Raw genomic sequence first — 19,232 nt, forward strand, 5'->3', positions numbered from 1 at the left:
CTTCTTAAATATCATACACTAACAAAGAATGAGAATAATTAGTTGCATGTTGAACATCATGAGGTTGTTTGGATAAAAGTGTTGAAAACTTTACTATTTTGCTTCCTTCCGAAAAGAACTCTAAGAATCACAACATGGTAGGAACCTGAGCTGCAAATGGTAAATAATTAATTACTCCATACGATCATTACACTACTTAAGTGCTTACCCTTGGAAACCCAATACTTGGGATTTATAAAACACAAACTTGACATAAAAAATGCCTTAATGTTACAGCACATTTGTACCATCCTACCAAGTCCTATGCAGACTTTTTTGGTGTTGACATTTTACCGACTCCAGGTGGCATGGCAAAGAAGTGAACAGAAAATCTTATTATAGATTTCAAGGACACAGCAGTCACATTCCAATGTTCTTGATTGAAATTTTTGTATACAAGCTACTTGACATGTTCTCTACAGCACTCTTTAACATTGGTAGTAATGCCTAATGCATACCCTTAATATCAACTGCCTTATTGTGTAGCCTGTTTTCTCTATAAATAGCAAGGGCAATGTTAGCTCATTTGAAAGATACCAATATTAGCAGTTTATGGAAGGAGCAGGTTTTCATAAATTACAAAGATTTGTTGTGTCAGAATGATTACTGGCTTATAAGCCAAATAGACTTCTTAGAGCCATCCTGTTTGAGCTGTGTGCTCAACTGGAGCCTATATTACAGTGACTATTGTGCAGAAAGGAAGAGATCTATGCTCCTTTTCAAGTTTTAGCAACCATAGGGTATTTGCAAACAGGCGCTTTTAAGCACAAACTGTCTAACCAGTCAGGAATATCAGAAATCCCTGAGCCATGGCATGCCATCTGTATGGGATGGTGTAATTAAGACCCTACCTACATACATCCAATTCCCTTATGGTCAGGGTGAGCAAGCCGAGATCAAAATCCAATTTGCAGCAATTGCTGATTTTCCTAATGCTATCGGTACAAGTGAATGCACACATGTTGTGATAAAGGCATCATTACAGAATGAATCTGCTTTTGGAAACAGAAAGTGCTTTCACTCAATTAACAAATAACGAATATGTGATGCTGAAATGTTTCTAACTAACATTGTTGTGAGGTGGTGTGTCTCAAACTCAGCCCTTTTTCTACTGTTTTCTCATAGTTTGTTGTAAAAATGTTACTGAAGAACATGGCCAAATTTATATGGAGATTAGATTGTGAATATTCAGAAAAGGAGATTTAAAAGCCATACATAAAGATGGGAGGTAATAGGGAGTCCCTAAAACAGGTGCACAAACCATTTTCAACTGATTTGTGATTTATAAAGGAACTTGCCGTAGCATGTAACAGGCATATGGTTTTATAAACTTGATATTTTTTGTGTATATGCCATTTTTGCCTTTCAAGCAACAGCAAAATTTAAGTATGGAATCTAAGCATCTGTATCTGGCTTGTCTGACCCTTTCTCTACAATGTGGTCACGGTTGTACAATTAGCTGATGAACATATATTGTTCTTTATCAGTTTTGTTAATTACACTCACCTAAAGGATTATTAGGAACACCATACTAATACGGTGTTTGACCCCCTTTCGCCTTCAGAACTGCCTTAATTCTATGTGGCATTGATTCAACAAGGTGCTGAAAGCATTCTTTAGAAATGTTGGTCCATATTGATAGGATAAATCTTGCAGTTGATGGAGATTTTTTTTTTTTTTACCGTGTCCTGTTCGGCTGTGAAGCAATCAGAATTGATGTCTGAATGCTGGCGACTAGCCTTACAGTTTTTCCAGTTACAGTTAGCCTAGACTAGCCTTACAGTTTTTGATGGAGATTTGTGGGATGCACATCCAGGGCACGAAGCTCCCGTTCCACCACATCCCAAAGATGCTCTATTGGGTTGAGATCTGGTGACTGTGGGGGCCATTTTAGTACAGTGAAACCAATTTGAAATGATTCGAGCTTTGTGACATGGTGCATTATCCTGCTGGAAGTAGCCATCAGAGGATGGGTACATGGTGGTCATGAAGGGATGGACATGGTCAGAAACAATGCTCAGGTAGCCCGTGGCATTTAAACGATGCCCAATTGGCACTAAGGGGCCTAAAGTGTGCCAAGAAAACATCCCCCACACCATTACACCACCACCACCAGCCTGCACAGTGGTAACAAGGCATGATGGATCCATGTTCTCATTCTGTTTACGCCAAATTCTGACTCTACCATTTGAATGTCTCAACAGAAATCGAGACTCATCAGACCAGGCAACATTTATACAGTCTTCAACTGTCCAATTTTGGTGAGCTTGTGCAAATTGTAGCCTCTTTTTCCTATTTGTAGTGGAAATGAGAGGTACCCGGTAGGGTCTTCTGCTGTTGTAGCCCATCCGCCTCAAGGTTGTGCGTGTTGTGGCTTCACAAATGCTTTGCTGCATACCTCGGTTGTAACGAGTGGTTATTTCAGTCAAAGTTGCTCTTCTATCAGCTTGAATCAGTCGGCCCATTCTCCTCTGACCTCTAGCACCAACAAGGCATTTTTGCCCACAGGACTGCCGCATACTGAAAGTTTTTCCCTTTTCACACCATTCTTTGTAAACCCTAGAAATGGTTGTGCGTGAAAATCCCAGTAACTGAGCAGATTGTGAAATACTCAGACCGGCCCGTCTGGCACCAACAACCATGCCACGCTCAAAATTTGCTTAAATCACCTTTCTTTCCCATTCTGACATTCAGTTTGGAGTTCAGGAGATTGTCTTGACCAGGACCACACCCCTAAATGCATTGAAGCAACTGCCATGTGATTGGTTGATTAGATAATTGCATTAATGAGAAATTGAGCAGGTGTTCCTAATAATCCTTTAGACGAGTGTGGTTTCTACTTGGTTTTTAATATATTTGAGCAAATCCGCATCCTTATATGCAATAGTTTTGTATTAAGCGAGTCGTAATCATCACAGTTGCTCAGTCGTGCAACTGGCTGTAGCAGACTTTTGGCAGTCGAGAGCAAGACAGGTCATATAGCATTTTTATTTTCCTTTAGGTCTCTTTAATAATCATAAAAATAGCCTTCAAATCATTTGATAATGATTTGAGACTTGTTCCTGCTTGACTTCTTTGTATTTTGTTTTGTTCGTAACACAATCACTGTGTCTTATTCTGAGCATGATTCTGTAGCAGTTTGTTGTGTAGCAATCTAGCCTTTTTACTTTTCGTTCATTGAGGGTACATGCTTCAGTGCTGTAAAGAAGAATACTGAAGCATAAAGGCGTTGAAAAATTTGTATTTTGAGTTCAGTAGAAATATGTTTGTTTTGCCAGTTTGGCGAGTGGTATAATCTATTCTTATCTTTTGTCTCAAGTGTGATCGTGGAGCTCTTCACCTGTACTTGGTTAGGAGCGCAGTGCAAGAACAAAGTCATTCGTATTGTTGAGTCGTAATTATGAGGGGACAAGGATAGATTGGCCATCTAGCTCTGTGAAGAGATGAGGTTTCTTGATTTTTTAGGCTGTCAAAATACAGAGCCTGTTAAAGCCCACTGAGGCATTCCTTGTGAGATTTGGGACTATACAAGAAATAAATTGTTGATGTTGCAAGTAAGGTTTTAAATACAAAGCTGCATGTGAGACAAAATTAAGCATGACTCCTGTTTTATTTCTATGCCCTTGATCGCTTCTTTAACATTTAAGCAACCGCAATCAGAATTTTAATTGAACTGTTTGTAATTAGCTGGCATCGAATGATGAGATGCAAATGACTAAGTCATAACCAGCTAATGTGGTCCCATTTGCATCCATATGGATCAAATCGTAAAGTGGCACTAAAAAAGAAAAAAAAGAAAAAAAAAAACACAATTGCAAAGAAATTAGCTAAAACTGAAGTACCAAGAAGTGGTCTGCGCTTCAGTCTATAACACAATTGGATGATATCTCAAAAAAGGCAAAATTAAAAGCACTAAAGAGCCATATACTGTAATTAGGTGATAGGTTTCATTAACAACAAATATGGACCTCAGATGCAAATTTGTTGTGAGGAAAAACCAGGAACCAGGCTGGGGATCCTTGCCATAGCCAAACCATTCTTGCTCTAATCACCACTTTTAAACATTGAATTCGTTTGGTTCAAGACTCAATTTTGTTTTAGACAATAACTACATTTTTTGGTGGACAACAGCAATGTAAGTGCAGAACAACATATAGACAAAATGCAAGCACTTAACTATAGTTTGGCCTATGGCCTTATGACCACTGTTCAAAATGACTCGGAAAATGTGTTGTGCAATAAGAAATTATACAGGAAAATAAAGGAACTGGAAGCAACAAGCATAGCGTGAAACATAAAATGATACTAAGAAAAACAAAATTACAAAATTAAATGGTCTACTTAAGCAGCAAACAGATGACAGGCACCACAGTAACTTTCAGAACTTCTTTTATGTTGTTTTGTAGTGAGGTAAAAGCAAAAGGTGAGCAAAAGAAAATTAAGGCATTAGTGTTGTTAATCAATACAGCAGCCTTTAAATAGAGAAGCAGGAAAATAAAGGAAGTAGACTTCTCAAAAAAAAAAAAAAAAAAAAGGGTGCTTCTTCTTTAATACCTACTTGAGTTCCCATTCATTTTATTTTCTGATGTTTCCGACATGCCGTGGTGCTTTAATTCACTCATTCAGCCATTTCATACTGATTTACACAATAAGCAATCATTTGACTCCTATACCGGGCAATGACAGCCATAGCTTTCGTATAAAATGCATGTGACAGCCCTTCTGCCAACACTGCCTTTTCATAAATTTCAACAACTGCTTAATCATGCTAAAAGAGTAATGTACTGAATGCTGCTCATATTTAGGGCCTTTAAATTACTGCAAATCCTATTGGCCTATTTCTGTAACAGGTGATTCAGATTTCAACACCAAATAAACTGCCACAAACAACCTTCCAGAACTCTTCACATTTGACAAGACGGATTACCTGTTTTGTCAATGAAACCTGCCTTTATAAATCCAGGTATACACAGAGGTGTATATAAAGTTCAGTAAAACACAGGTTAAGTAGGCTGACACCAGTAGTTACAGTATACTATCGGAAACAAAGATTCATATAAAGCAGCTCTCAGTGAGACTCTTAAACAAGAAAAAAATGAAAAGCTTGAAAGCTTGCAGTAAATCTGCACCACTTAGCTGCTTGGGCAAAAAATGCTCCAAAAATAGTACAGTTCCAACTGTCTAATCTAAACTGTTCTTCTAGGGTGCCTTTAATCATTCAGTCAGATCTGAAAAATGGAAAAAAAGGCAAGGGGGTGACCTTGGCAGGTGTACCTAGATGTCGTATACACGAGAGATTATTTGTAAACAGCTGCTTCTTTTATGGCATGGACAACATGGGCTTGTAAAAGCGCATCTGTTAGCTTTTCAATTTATAGTACACAACACAGCAGATGCCGGGTTTATGTAGTGACACACCTCTGCACAATACTGCTTGAACTAAATCACGACTTTGCAGTCTTTCATTAACATTAAACTTGAATATCATTCCAAGCAACCAGACTTTGTTGTATTACAACTATTCAAATAATTAACACTTCATACTTCAAGAAGCTTAAAAGAGGTTAGTTAAAGCAAGCATCGATCCATTTTCAAACTTGTTTATCCAGAGCTGGGTCACGAGGAAGCAGGACCAGCAGCATGCATCAGGTACAAGACAGGCGCAATCCTTGGACAGGGTGTTAGTCTATCACTGGGTGAACACACTCGAACACAAACACACATTAGATAGATAGATAGATAGATAGATAGATAGATAGATAGATAGATAGATAGATAGATAGATAGATAGATAGATAGATAGATAGATAGATAGATAGATAGATAGATAGATAGATAGATAGATAGATAGATAGATAGATAGATAGATAGATAGATAGATAGATAGATAGATACTTTATTAATCCCAAGAGGAAATTCACATAATCCAGCAGCAGTATACTTATACAAAGAAACAATATTACATTAAATAGTAATAAAAATGAAAAAAAATTTAAATAAAATTAATGTTCGCATTTACTCCACCATCTAACCAGCAAAATTCAGTACATCCCAAAACTAGAACACAATCATCCATTTTTCAACTCACTATTGCAGATTTATAAACAATTTGCGCTCTTATTCACCATAACGCATTGGCAGAGTTTTTGCATATAATGAAATAAATACAAGATGCCATTACGAAGCTTTTTTCATAATTAAAAGTTCAAAATGAGAATGCCCCCGACCCTTTCTTGGTGGCAAAACAAAAACAGATGGAAGCCAATTTATTTTCAAGGACAACACTTGGGCCTTGTTCACACGGGCGTTAAGTTTTTGGATTAAGAACTTGCTCTGAACGTCCTAGACGTTTATGTTGCATTTTGTGGTGGCGATCGATTGACTTCTACACCGGCGTTCGTTTGTCTCTGTCTAACGCCATCCTGCAGCCCAAATTGTAGTTTGTGTGTTAACCTTGTGTGGAGGCAGTGTCGGGAACTGGATATGAAAGCCCTTGTCGTTTTATTTGAGGTGCCTCCTTTCAATATGGACCATTTTGCTATGTTAGATATTAATCTTCTTGTTTTAAAAATACTCGTAATACAGTGACGTAGGGAGAGAAAAAATCGCCGCTACTGGGTTCATGCTCTGACTGCACAACTTCGGGTTAAAGGAAGTTTTTTTGGGCTTTATGAAGAAATGCGAAAATTTCTGCGCAAGTTTTTTAATTACTGTCGGATGTCGGTTTCCACTTTTGATTGTCTGCTGCAGCTGGTGAAATGCCACATTGCACGCCGATCAACCAATATGCGACTTGGTGTTAGCCCCAAAGAGAGACTACTTGTCACTTTGAGGTAAGGAAACATTAGTCGAGTGTGCGCTTACACCGGTGTTATGCACTGAAATAACCACACCCCCACCCCCCCGCTCCTCCGAAGCATAAAATAAACGTGCAAAAAACGAACTAGAAGCGGTTTCCTTGCGTTCGTTGGGTTTTGAACGCCAAGAAAAAGCTGCATGCAACGTTTTTTTGATGCCGTATAATCGCGCTGCCGGACAAACGCACGTCACCAAAGCCCGTGTGAACACTCTCATTGACTCCTACGTGTAGAAAACACTCAGCGCTTGATCCGCGCTCACCGGACGCTTCTGACGCAAAAACGCTCGATTTTAACGCCCGTGTGAACAAGGCCTTAAAGACGATGTCTCAGTAGACAAACTGGCAAGGGCATGATCCCCTTTCAGCATTTTCTAACAAGAGATGCATTTCAGACTGCAAGTATCCTTCAGAATACAGCAAATACTTTCTAATGAGGAGAAGGGCAATGCATTAAAAAAAACAACAAAAGTATGTGCAGTTAGTTTTTTAATTTATGGATTTAGAAATCAAACTAATTCATTCCTAGCTCATAGTTGCTCCTATGCTTATATATACAGGAGACACAAGGACACCTAACATTCAGGTAATGCACACAAACTTGCATCACATGTCCCCATATAGAGAAAGGATCTTTCATATTTACCAGCACAGTTTTTTTCTTGCCATGACCAGAAAACTCTGTCAAACATGTGACTTAAAAACTAAAGGTAAATCTGAAGAGCCATAAGATTCACACCTTAAAAACAAAAGCATTTTACAGAAAACAAGCAAGAGAATAAAAATTCAGCAAACAGAAACAGAAGGGTTGAGGTGGGAGCTGTAGTACATATATTAAAACTAGCTGTGTGAGCCGACTCCACTGTAAAACGTGGGCCTCGGTTATAGTCAAGGCCCTACTTACTTATTTCAACTTATTACTTATAAACCAGGGCACACATTAAGATCTCAAGATGGAATCATAAGCAGGCTGGCAAGGATTAACAAAATAACAGTGGGAGGTTTTGCTTTGCTACAGGGCCTTGAAGCAGTGGAATGGTCTGCCTGCTACTAGAAGAGGTACCCTTCCCAGCTGAAGACTCACAACTTCAGTGTTGCATACCCTGAGAACACCTATCTAGCCATCTCTTTGAAGAGGATCACTTGGGTTGTATTTGACCATTTTTGACACCCACAGCACACCCAACCTTCCTGAATGGAGGTCTGTCTCTGAATGGCCTTTCCCAAGATTTCTTCCATGTTGTCTTGTCTTCTTAGGGAATCAAAGCTGAGTAGCTGATAAAAACCTTGCATGATTTTGGGCTATACAAGAAACAAATTTTCTTGTTGTTATAGTGCCATCAATTCATCAGATGTATGAGAAGTACCATGCAACTAAGTACGTACTTTACTGTATGCAATATTTGTATTTTTTAACAAGTGCAAATATTATTGTCAGGCAGTATGGTCTACTGGTTAAGGGCTTTGGACCTAAGATTTCAAACCCACAGGTGGTAGGTTCAAACCCTGCTACTGACATCATGTGAACATGAGCAAGTCACTTAACCTGTATGTGATCCAATCGGAAAAATCAAGGGAAATGGAATCAATCTTATTTCGCATGTGGCAAGTTGCCTTGGATAACTTACAACAATAAATAACAATTATCACTTTACATTGCTGCTTATTCTTGAGCATGCTATACACAATTGTCCATGAGTAAAACATTCCTGCATTAAATTAATTCCTGGTTTTTCTGATAACTTGGCTTTTATTAATGGTCATTGCAAAATACAAATCTACAGCTAAGTGTATATTCTTTTGAATTTAAATTAGTACATATTATTATCGATATTAGATGCTTATGTCATTAACTTAAGTATGTCTTTTATGTTTTTTGTCAGTTGTACGTGGTCTCACTTTAAAGTCTGCAGTTGTGAATGTACTTGTGAAGAACTTTTTGAGAGCAGGGGAGTGGGGCATCCCCAGTCAAAGTAAGCATACGTGCATGTAAATGTAAACCATTTCAAAGGGCAGGGGTGTGTGTCCCCTTTCTAAGTCCAAAGACGACAATATATATTACAATGGAGAAGCTTGTGGGGGACTCGGAAATTTGAAATGTTGCCATTCATCCACATTTGCATTGGAGGATACCACTTCGCCTCTACTTTTTCACTGCCTCTGTTTGCTTCTAGCAAAGTAAAACCTATGCTGACAGCCACAGCTCCTGACATTCTTACTGGAGCTGTACAGTGCTTGCTAACCACCGAGTTTCACATCTTCCTTGCACGTCACCAAATTTTGTTCTTCCATTTCACACTTCACTATGCACAGTAAATGTGACCACGTCTTTTTCTCCTATCCAGAACATTACTCCTTGTTGTTAAGTCATCCTTTCAACTTATTGGTTAGTAATGCTGTTTACTTGGCCCATCAATTACATCTGCATGTCTTAACCCAAAGCAGGGCATGCAAGCTAGCATAATATTAATAAATATTGACTCAAAAACAAATTAGCCAGGGTAGAGCAAATTTTCTTTTGTGTAAAAAGCACCAAATTTCAATCAAATCAGTCACAGCATTTTTGAGATTTCGGGGTATTTAGTTGGTCTACTGTGAGGGGGGTTTACTGCTAAACACTGGTAGATCAAAATGTCCTTTCTTAGCGGATGTCTACTGCCCTAGATGTTCAATCCTGCTAAATTTCAGTTTTTTAACTAAATTGGAAATAGTGTTTTGTTTATAAGTAAGTCAGTCACTCAGCTTTGCTAAAGACGATTAATAAAGGACAACAATGAGACACTGTGGCATCTTGTCTCAGAGTAAAATTATTCAGCCATCAAACTGTATTGTATATAGTGTCATTTACAACACACACCATGAAAAAGTAAAACAAAAAAACACAAAATATCTCCACTAACCAACACAGACAAATATCAAAAAGGAACTGAAACAACACAGAACGTTTCAATAGAAATACAATAAAATCACAAATGTGCTTGAACAAGAGAGCTGGATCAGATGATCTGAAAATGTCAATGTTTCAGAATAGTGTAAGGAACAAAAATCTATATATATCAAAATCAAAAAGAAAATTTAATGAAAGAAGTCACATAATTTACCAAAAAAAAAAGTCAGCAACTCTACTGTGAAAGAAAACAACATTTCAAGGGAAACTGTTGACATTTTTTTATTTAACATGTTCCAAAAAGTTGAAAAGCTTCCTTGACTATGGTTTGGAAAAAAAAAAAAACACCCTGAAACCACCACAAAAACATGTTTTACCTTAAAACTTCTCACCCAAGTACTCCCACAACCACAGATCTTTCACAGTACAATGTAAAACCATAAATGGCAGTGGTAAGGGTGATAAAAGGCTGCTGTTTATGTGTACTTAACTCTAACACCCACAAAAGAAAATACAAAATGTAAAAGCATTTGAACATAATTTGTATAGGCTATTTCCCATGTGTCAAGTGCACAGAAGTAGTGCCAAATGTGAACTACAAACAAAAAAGGTCTTTTCTTAAAGTACCAGTTCAATGGAATATTATACAGACACATCACCCTTTACCATGCTAGTCTGTCTAGACAGGTAAAGGGGCCCAGCATCCCCCATATGTTTTACCTAAACAATCCTGGCAGGGTCACATTCCTTAAACCTTCAATCTTCCTTTTAAAAATGATAATGCTGTTCAGCACTGCCAATCTATCGTTGATGTACTTTTTATTTTCAGTCAACAAAAACGCGCATTTATAAACGGAATCCATTATGTACACAAAAGTGCTATATCAGTGTATTTCTTAAAGACAAACATGGAAGTGCAATTGCTTTGGTTCATGCCGATTGCTGCACTTAAAGCAGGCATTTATCTTACTGTGCTGAAACAAACCATTTAAAAAGTATTGAAAAAACATATATCACTGGGGAACATTTTATATATAACCGTTCTCCCATTATATAAAAGAAGGCAATAAGGCTGATCCAAGTAATTATAGGCTAGCAAGCTTAACATTTTAACATGCTTTACAGGTAAATTGATATTATATTACTAGGCTGACCCGCCTTTTAAGGCAATTCAATATGTAGATCAATTTGATATTTTATACAAACTCATTAATTTGGTTATATTGCATTTGAGCGGTATTACTTTAATACTCGTAGTTTCTGTTATTTTTGTGATGAAATTTAAACTTTTTTCTATATTGAGGTCGCCCTTTTGAACCACCCTGATATTTACTACGCGGTGAGGCATTTGTACTCCATCAACATTAATTACTTCCAGAGACATAATTTTGTCTGTTTTTCCAGCGCATCGCGCACAAAAGCAAGGGAATGATGGGAGCACCAGAACTCTGCTCACATCATGTCGCTTCATACCGCAAGCTGCAAGTAGTAAGTCTGTGATAAGCGGAATATCGCTACGATTTCCACTCACGGGACGGAAGGACAATCCCGACCGCTTTTATATAGTAAGAAAGAAGAAGAAGATATTGCACAGTCTGGAGTAGAAAATCATCTTTTACCTGGAAAAACGAAACTACAAATCCCATCGTGCATTGCAAAATGGACAGGGCGTGTGTGAAACTCTGCGCCTGCGTAGCACTCTTGGGACGGAAGGACACCCGACCACTTTTATATAGAAGGATGTAATATACCTCATTAATCTCTCTCTCTTATATATAATCCTAAATCTAAAAGTGGAACAATTTTATGTGACTTTTTTGTCAAGCTTTAAATCGGGCTTATTTTAAAACCTACATATATATGTTTGGTATCATTCTTTCCAGAGTCTATTGAACTTTAATGTGATGTTGTTAGATTTTCAGATTCTTATTCTTTTTTTTTAAATTATTTTAATTTTAATTAATTTAAATTTATTAATTTTAATTATAAGCTAAAAAATATCAAGAACTCGCATCCTGTGAGAAGAAACTTTGTGCCAAGAGATTTAACCACGCCTGGAGCAGGAAATAAAAGGCAGAGTAGATGACAAAGACAGCTGCTATACAGGCTTTTAAATGTTCCAAGCTCCGCACAAGATGTAGCTCACGCGGCACGGCAACAGCAGCAAGCCAGCAGCAGCAAGCCAGCAGCTGATCGAGCAAAGAGGTGGTTTAAAAAAAAAAAAAAACTATTTGTTTCCCATTGTATCACCGTTTAAGAGGGGGTTTTGGAGGAGTGACCACGTCTCCTTGGGGTGCATTCAGCCCCCTTCTTCACAACACAAGTGGCAGAGACGCGAACTGGCTGGCGCGTACAGCAGAAAAGGGGGGTTGGTGAGCGAAGCAAGTAGGGGATAAGCCCCCTAATTAGTGTGTGTGTGTGTATATATGTTACGTTTGCCACTAATATTCAGTCACAGACTTTACTAATCTTAGTCACACTGTGGGCACATTGATGAATGCTAGACAGGTACCCATAGTGAAACTTTCGCAGCATTTCAGTCATAGCACTGTGTGACTACCCACAACAAAAGCAAACAGGTCTGATTTTGTCACAAGCCATAGGGGCAAAATCCTGTGTGCGAGAATACACAGTCAATGAGTGCTCATTTAAAAGTACAATCCATTCAGTGCCCACAAGCAAAGAAGAAGACAGTAATATCTAAAAGAAAAAGAGTAACCAAGAGGAGCAATGTCACTTCAAGAGAAAAAGGAAATCAAGTGTACTACACCACACAAACGGACAAGAGGATCGTGGAATTCTGGAGCCAACACAAATTTTTAACTATGTTAATTGCCTTCATCACTGGGTTGCAATGTCTGCGATACAACCACTTCCTAAATTACCCTCTTATTTAAGTTGTCCAGCAAAGTGACTACATTTCAGCATTTCCATGTTTTGTACCTGCCGATTCCAATCTGTGAAATGCTGGTGAAGTGGACCCTTTCGTGCAGTAAGTGTGAGGCAGGAACCGACCACAGATAAGACAGTAACTCCCAATAACAAGACCCCTTCACACAAGTCTTTTTGTAGAGTCGCCATTTGGCCTTACTCACTCATCTTTAAACTACCATCATACAATCTGAGCTCATCTCACTGCCACCTGCAAACCTGGCATTGACAGTATTGTTGTTTAATTATATGTATTTATAATAGGAAGCTTCTGTAAAATTTTAATTTGCCCTTGGAGACAAATCTCTCTCTCTCTCACATCTCTCTATTATATAAAAAAGATCTTGGGACGGGACGACACTTTTTCAGAGAGACAATTTCAAATCCTGCGAGACCAGACTTTGTGCCAAGAGATGAACTGAAAACCTAACAGGTCCAAGAGGGGGCAGAAATAAAAGACAAGCAGTAGAAGAAGAAAAGACAAAGAGTAGATGACAAAGTAGAATGTCGTAAAGAGGTTCAAAAACGTTGGTGCGATACACATTCAGAGCAGGTTAGAGATTATGAAAGTACTCAAATTCGAAAGTCTCAAAAAACTGATAGTAAAGATCACATTAGCGTTAACAAACAAAAATTATTACTTGGTGAAATAATGAAACAGAGAGAAGAGATCAAATATATGGACATAGACAATATAACAGAAGTATGTAGATATTGTTCGGCTTTGAAGTTTAATTCAGAGACTTGTAGATCGTCTAATTCGTGTTGCCATCAGGGAGAAGTAGCGTTTCTTCCCAACGAAGAGGCGTATCCACAAGAAATACATTTTTTTTATTTGGTGAAACTGAAATCCCCAAACACTACAGGTAAAATATCCGAATCTACAATAATCTGTTTGCGTTTGCAACATTCAATGTTCAAAACGTAGATTTACACGAGCGGCAGATCCCGGAAATGACTACCACATAGGGCCCGCACGGGGATTGGCAAGCAAAGTGAGCTGGGTGCAGAGCCCCCTAATATATACAGTGATCCCTCACTATATCGCACTTCAACTTTCGCGGCTTCACTCCATCGCGGATTTTATATGTAAGCATATCTAAATATATATCACGGATTTTTCGCTAGTTTGCGAATTTCTGCAGACGATGGGTCTTTTAATTTATGGTACATGCTTCCTCAGTTGGTTTGCCCAGTTGATTTCATACAAGGGACGTTATTGGTGGATGGCTGAGAAGTTACCCAATCAGAGCACATATTACGTATTAAATAAAACTCCTCAATGATAAACGATATGCTTCGCGCTCCTCTAAAAAATGCTGAAAGACTACCTTCACATTGCTCCCTTCCTTCCTGCTTTGTCGCGCAGTGCTTTGCATACTTAAAAGCCCGAACAGCACCTATTGATTTTTGATTGTTTGCTTTTCTCTCTCTGTCTCTCTCTCTGACATTCTCTGCTCTTGATGTGCACTCCTTTAAATAGGAAAATATGTTTGCATTCTTTTAATTGTGAGACGGAACTGTCATCTCTGTCTTGTCATGGAGCACAGTTTCAACTTTTGAAAAAGAGACAAATGTTTGTTTGCAATGTTTTAAAGACTTTCTCTACAACTTATTGTATTTCTGTGTAAATCTGTGACCCAAGAGTGACAATATAAAAATAATATAAACGTCTGGTTTTTACTTTGCGGATTTTCACCTTTCGCGGGGGGTTCTGGAACGCAACCTCCGCGTTCGAGAAGGGATCACTGTATAAAATCTAACATCTGTATGTCTGTCCACTTTTCACGATAGAACTACTTAACAGATTTAGATCTATTTTTTTCTATAATTTACTTGAACATTCTGCTTGATTTTGCGACTTCTCTCATTGGGCCAAGTATCATAGTTTGCTAGCTGTACTGATTTATTTGCACGAATACGAGAGAGATACAGCAGGCCGAGGGGAGGTGGGGCACCCGGGGCCCTCCTCACTCACGCGCCAGCCTCGGAGCGTATCTTACATCCGCTTAGCTCGCAAATTAGAGAACAACTTAAAGGATTTAGATTGTTTCTTTTTTCTAGAATTTGCTTGAACACTTCAGTTGATTTTATAACTTCGCACTAATCCAAGACAGAGGCTACTGGGGAAGCGTGACGTCAGGAGTGGGGAATCAGTCTACCTCTGCGTTTTGGTGTGTAACTTGCCTCTGCTTAGCTAGTGGTACCTTTTTGTTTATTGATTTTTAAAGTTTTTCCTGTTTCACTACTACGCGGGCGGAGCCGCGGGGGGCGGCTAGTCAAGTATAAAATTCACACAGACAATGACAGGCCTGGAATATCAATTCATTCTTCTATTGCTATTAGTCAACAACATCTATCATCCTAACACCATACTGCCCCAAGGTGAATTAAAGTTTTCTTCAAAACATAAGCACTAATACGTATTGTTTCTAAGATCTCAAAACCATAGCCTTTCATGAGGATGACTCAATTGCCTTGGCAAATGGGCACTGCTACATGAATGACAAGTAGAAGTTACCTCTTTATAGTTCATGATGAATGTCTCCTCTTTAAAAACTTGCAGCATTTCATAACTGTAACTGAAAAAAGGAAAACAATGGATGGGCACACTGTGCAAGGGTTGCTTCCTGCCTTGAAACATCTGCTGCCAAGAGACTCCTCACTAAAAATGTATTGAATAAAAAAAATACAAAATGGATGGATATAAACAGATTACAAATCAGACGCACATCTGTATTAGTTAGGGGCTTAAATGAACATGATAAATCTAACGCATTTAACTAAATAAGGAGATCAATTAATTGGGAGTGTTCACTCAATTAGCTTGCATGGACAATCCTGACAAACTATAATCCTCCAAACTGAGCGTGTACATCGTAGCATAGCTGCACAGCAAACACATAATCACATTGACAATCAGCCCCTCAGTAGATCTTGAAATCATTCAGAAATCTCTATAGAGAACATCATACCAAGCTCCTTTACAGAGCAAACAGATCTCATGTTTGAATTTCACCCAACCAAAAATGTCCACCACTTTAAGAGTAACTTCATTTCCAATTCCTGAAGCTCCTTAATCCTATTCAGGCTCACATGTAACTAAAGCCTATTGAAGCTGCATCGGGTGCAAGGCACTAAAGTCTCACAGAAACATACAAGGCCAATTTACAGTTGCCAATCAAGGGCAGAGATGTGCTACACAAACAAAAAACCAAGCAACTATGTGAGGAGGCATACTTATGAACACAAATCAAAGCAAAAACATGACCACATTACCTATACGGCAGCCCTCCTTGCTAATACAGCAGAATGTTATGATCAGCTTTTGTGCTGGGCGCCAGGGACTACCCAGACTCTGACAGTAACAAGACAGCGAAAAAACATATGGAAAAAATGTAGGATGAACCACGTTAAAACACGAGCAAATTTAAAACAGAGTTGTGAAGCTTCCTGCTGAGCCACCCCATATCAGGTTAATTTGATGATCCTCAAAGACCTGGGGCCTTATTTATTAAAGCTTGTACGGAATTATCCTTATCATAATCCTCCTCACTCACTGTCTGCTTATAAATTGCAAATTGCCTTAAATTTGTGCACATATGAACATGCATGTTACTCCACCTAGAGAACATCCTAAGATATCCTTATCTGGTAGGCGGTAACATCATACATGTGGTGACATATCATCCATGATTAACTCTGTTAAAATGACAAATGAAAATAGTACATGATCTGAATCTACATTGAATGTTGGCCATGTCTATTCACATTACTGTGTTTGTTCTCTAATGGTGCTTACATGGTAACATACATGCATGCAATCCATGACATTAATCAGGTTAGAGAATCCCTTGTTCTGATCAGATTGATCAATAGATAGACAGGAAAGGCACTACATAACCGACTGATAGATCGAATGATTGATAGAAAAGGCACTAGATAGATTGACAGCTTGATAATAATCAGACCTTGAGATCTTTCCTCATCTTTCCCCAAAGTGAAAACTGACGAAGACACCTAAATGAGAACATTCATTTGAACTGGAAGCACCTCAAGATACTCTGAATCGGTCTAGAAGCCTCTACACACGAACAACAAGTCGGCCCACAGCGGAGCTCTCCAGGGTGGAATGCATCTACTGGCAAAGGTCCATACAGATGCTCTTGGGCACTGACAGTAAGCCATACATGAGCCATAAAGTCTTAGCAATCTGTGAAAATGTCCCCCCTTGTACAACAACATTGGTAAAGTCCTTTAGTAGAGCAGGTGTTGCCATAGATTATTCACTGAACATACTACAGTAATTATGATGCCAGGCCAGTGAGGTCAAAGTCACATTTAAATAAGTGAAACCGGAAATAGAGAGACACAAATGTGGTGTTTCATGATAGTCCACAGAAAAATCAATACAATGCATTTCCATGTTTTAGTCACAACCCTACTGCTTGCTCTCAATAGTCTTTCTACATTGCTGTTCTGCTAATGTGTATCAATATGCTAAGGTCACTGTCATTATTAATTTTACCTTTATTTGCTCAGCAGACATTTTTATCCAAAGCGACTTACAAAAGAGGTCAACATGACCGTGCGAACACCAGTCTGGAGGACTGTTTAGGAACAAATGTTACAGGACCACGACGAGGGTACAAAAATGTGACAACTAATATCATGTAGATAGAAATTCACCAAACAAGAGTCTTCAGATGCTTCTTCATTTACTTTAGTTGTGGTACATTGTTTTCCCGTAGGTTTTAAGATTTATTTTTTTTACTCAGGATTAGCTAAACCTGATGGATTTTGTTGATTATTGCTTTCATATAAATGTTTCTCCTTACTGGTGCAGCATGTACAAAATGAAAGGTTTGTATGGATGCTTTTTAATTTGCATATATAAGGACATTTTCATGGCAATTTCGGGTTTTAAAAATCCCAATTAAAATGTTATCAGTTTATATGATAGTATTATAAAATGAGGTCCAGGTATCTTTTGTGGTTTTTAATTCCTGCCCCTTTAATTATGACACCTGCGTGTTAGTAGTGTCACAGTAATTTTCACTTACATTTTGACAGCTAACTTTCTTTGGGTGTATCATATCTGCAATGCACTATTTTTCAATATCAATTCAAATTACATTTGATAATGTTAAGTCTATAGGTTCCTTATTGTTATAAAACTATACTATAGTTATTCTTTAGTCTGAATTACTCAAGCAGGTTATGAGGTATGTCTCATAGTTATTGATTTTTATCTACACTTTTATTTTGTATTTATAGCTCTACCTGCTTTTTTACTTTTATTGCATTAACTAGTGTTTATATTTCATTAAGTTGAACCTAAATTTGATGTTAATGAAACTATATTATGATCGAGTCAGCTTTGTTAACGCCATTTAAAATACCACCCAATATACTTTGCATGCGCGGTGTGGATAATGGTGCGTTTTTGGACTGGAATTTTCTGGCCTGCACGACTGGCAAAAAGCGAACACGAGAGGTTATCACAATGACAAAAAACGGGTAATTCGTACACGAAACATCTGCTTCTTTGTCAAAAAGTGCCATGGCATAATGAGCCAGGCGTCCTCGGTGCCCGTTAAGGCCACGGCTCTTACCACCGTGCCTTGCATCATACCAAAGGAGAAACCCCGTACGATTTGCACCTACCTGCCAGTCCGCCGCCGCCTTCTCCGTGTCCCTTCCTCCTCTGCAGGATGAAGTAAGGGTTGGCTCTCTCAGTGAACCACAGCGCGTTGGCCAGCAGAACCTCGTCGGGATGCACCCACATCTTCACAGGTGGCGCCGTGGATGCATACGCGCTGCGAAGGCAAAAACAACAGGAGCGTCCGCGTGAAGCGCGAGATTACATTACGACATTACCGGGGCCCTAACGTGACCAAGGGCCGTGTGACTCCCCGATAGACGACAAGTGCACGAGGATTATGGCCAAATAAATAAATATATAAAGTGTCGTTCTCCGCCGACCAGCGCACACCCTGACCGGAGCCGCCTGCAATCCCCGCTGGAATCAATGACACGGTGCTACGCACTACATGGCTCGAATCATCAGCTAATGACTTGCCAAAGCCACAAAGGTATAATAAAACAAAGAGCAGCCTGGAGGTGGGCGTCCGAAGGCGAAATAAACAAAACAAACCATCAAAAAAAGGGGGGGGGGGACAAAGAACTACTCAGCCCCCGAGCTAGCCGCAATATCAACAAAGCGCGTCACTGGGCTGCAGCACGCTCCGCGCGTCACTGGGATTAGGAGGTGGGGGCGTGTCCTGCTAGGCGGGAATGGGCGGGGCAGGCAGGTCTGCCGTAAGGAAGGTTTTCACGCACAATTTGCATTACTATGGAAACACAAACAGTGATGGCCGGCCGGTCAGGCGCAACGTTTTTTTTTACATATTTGAATTGGCTTAATCTGCTTAAATGTAGTGCTGTGGCCTGGGGGAGCACAAATCCAAGCTGCATCGGGCGCAAGGCAGGAAACAGTCACTCATACATCTCTTGAGG

At 39.0% G+C, this 19,232-nt stretch overlaps 1 protein-coding gene across 2 annotated transcripts in view; it reads right to left on the minus strand.

Moving 5' to 3' along the window:
* Nucleotides 1-18,956, minus strand: part of tbc1d9 (TBC1 domain family, member 9 (with GRAM domain)) — a 104,361-nt gene extending 85,405 nt beyond the window's left edge. For both annotated transcript variants that reach the window (XM_039750179.1, XM_039750178.1), the window contains exon 1: nucleotides 18,381-18,956. In XM_039750179.1, coding sequence (XP_039606113.1) covers nucleotides 18,381-18,501 — 121 coding nt within the window. In that variant the 5' untranslated portion in view covers nucleotides 18,502-18,956. The remainder of the gene's footprint in view (nucleotides 1-18,380) is intronic.
* Nucleotides 18,957-19,232: the final 276 nt, after the last annotated feature.

This window comes from Polypterus senegalus, chromosome 4 (assembly GCF_016835505.1).
Source record: "Polypterus senegalus isolate Bchr_013 chromosome 4, ASM1683550v1, whole genome shotgun sequence".
Taxonomy (NCBI): Eukaryota; Metazoa; Chordata; class Cladistia; order Polypteriformes; family Polypteridae; genus Polypterus; species Polypterus senegalus.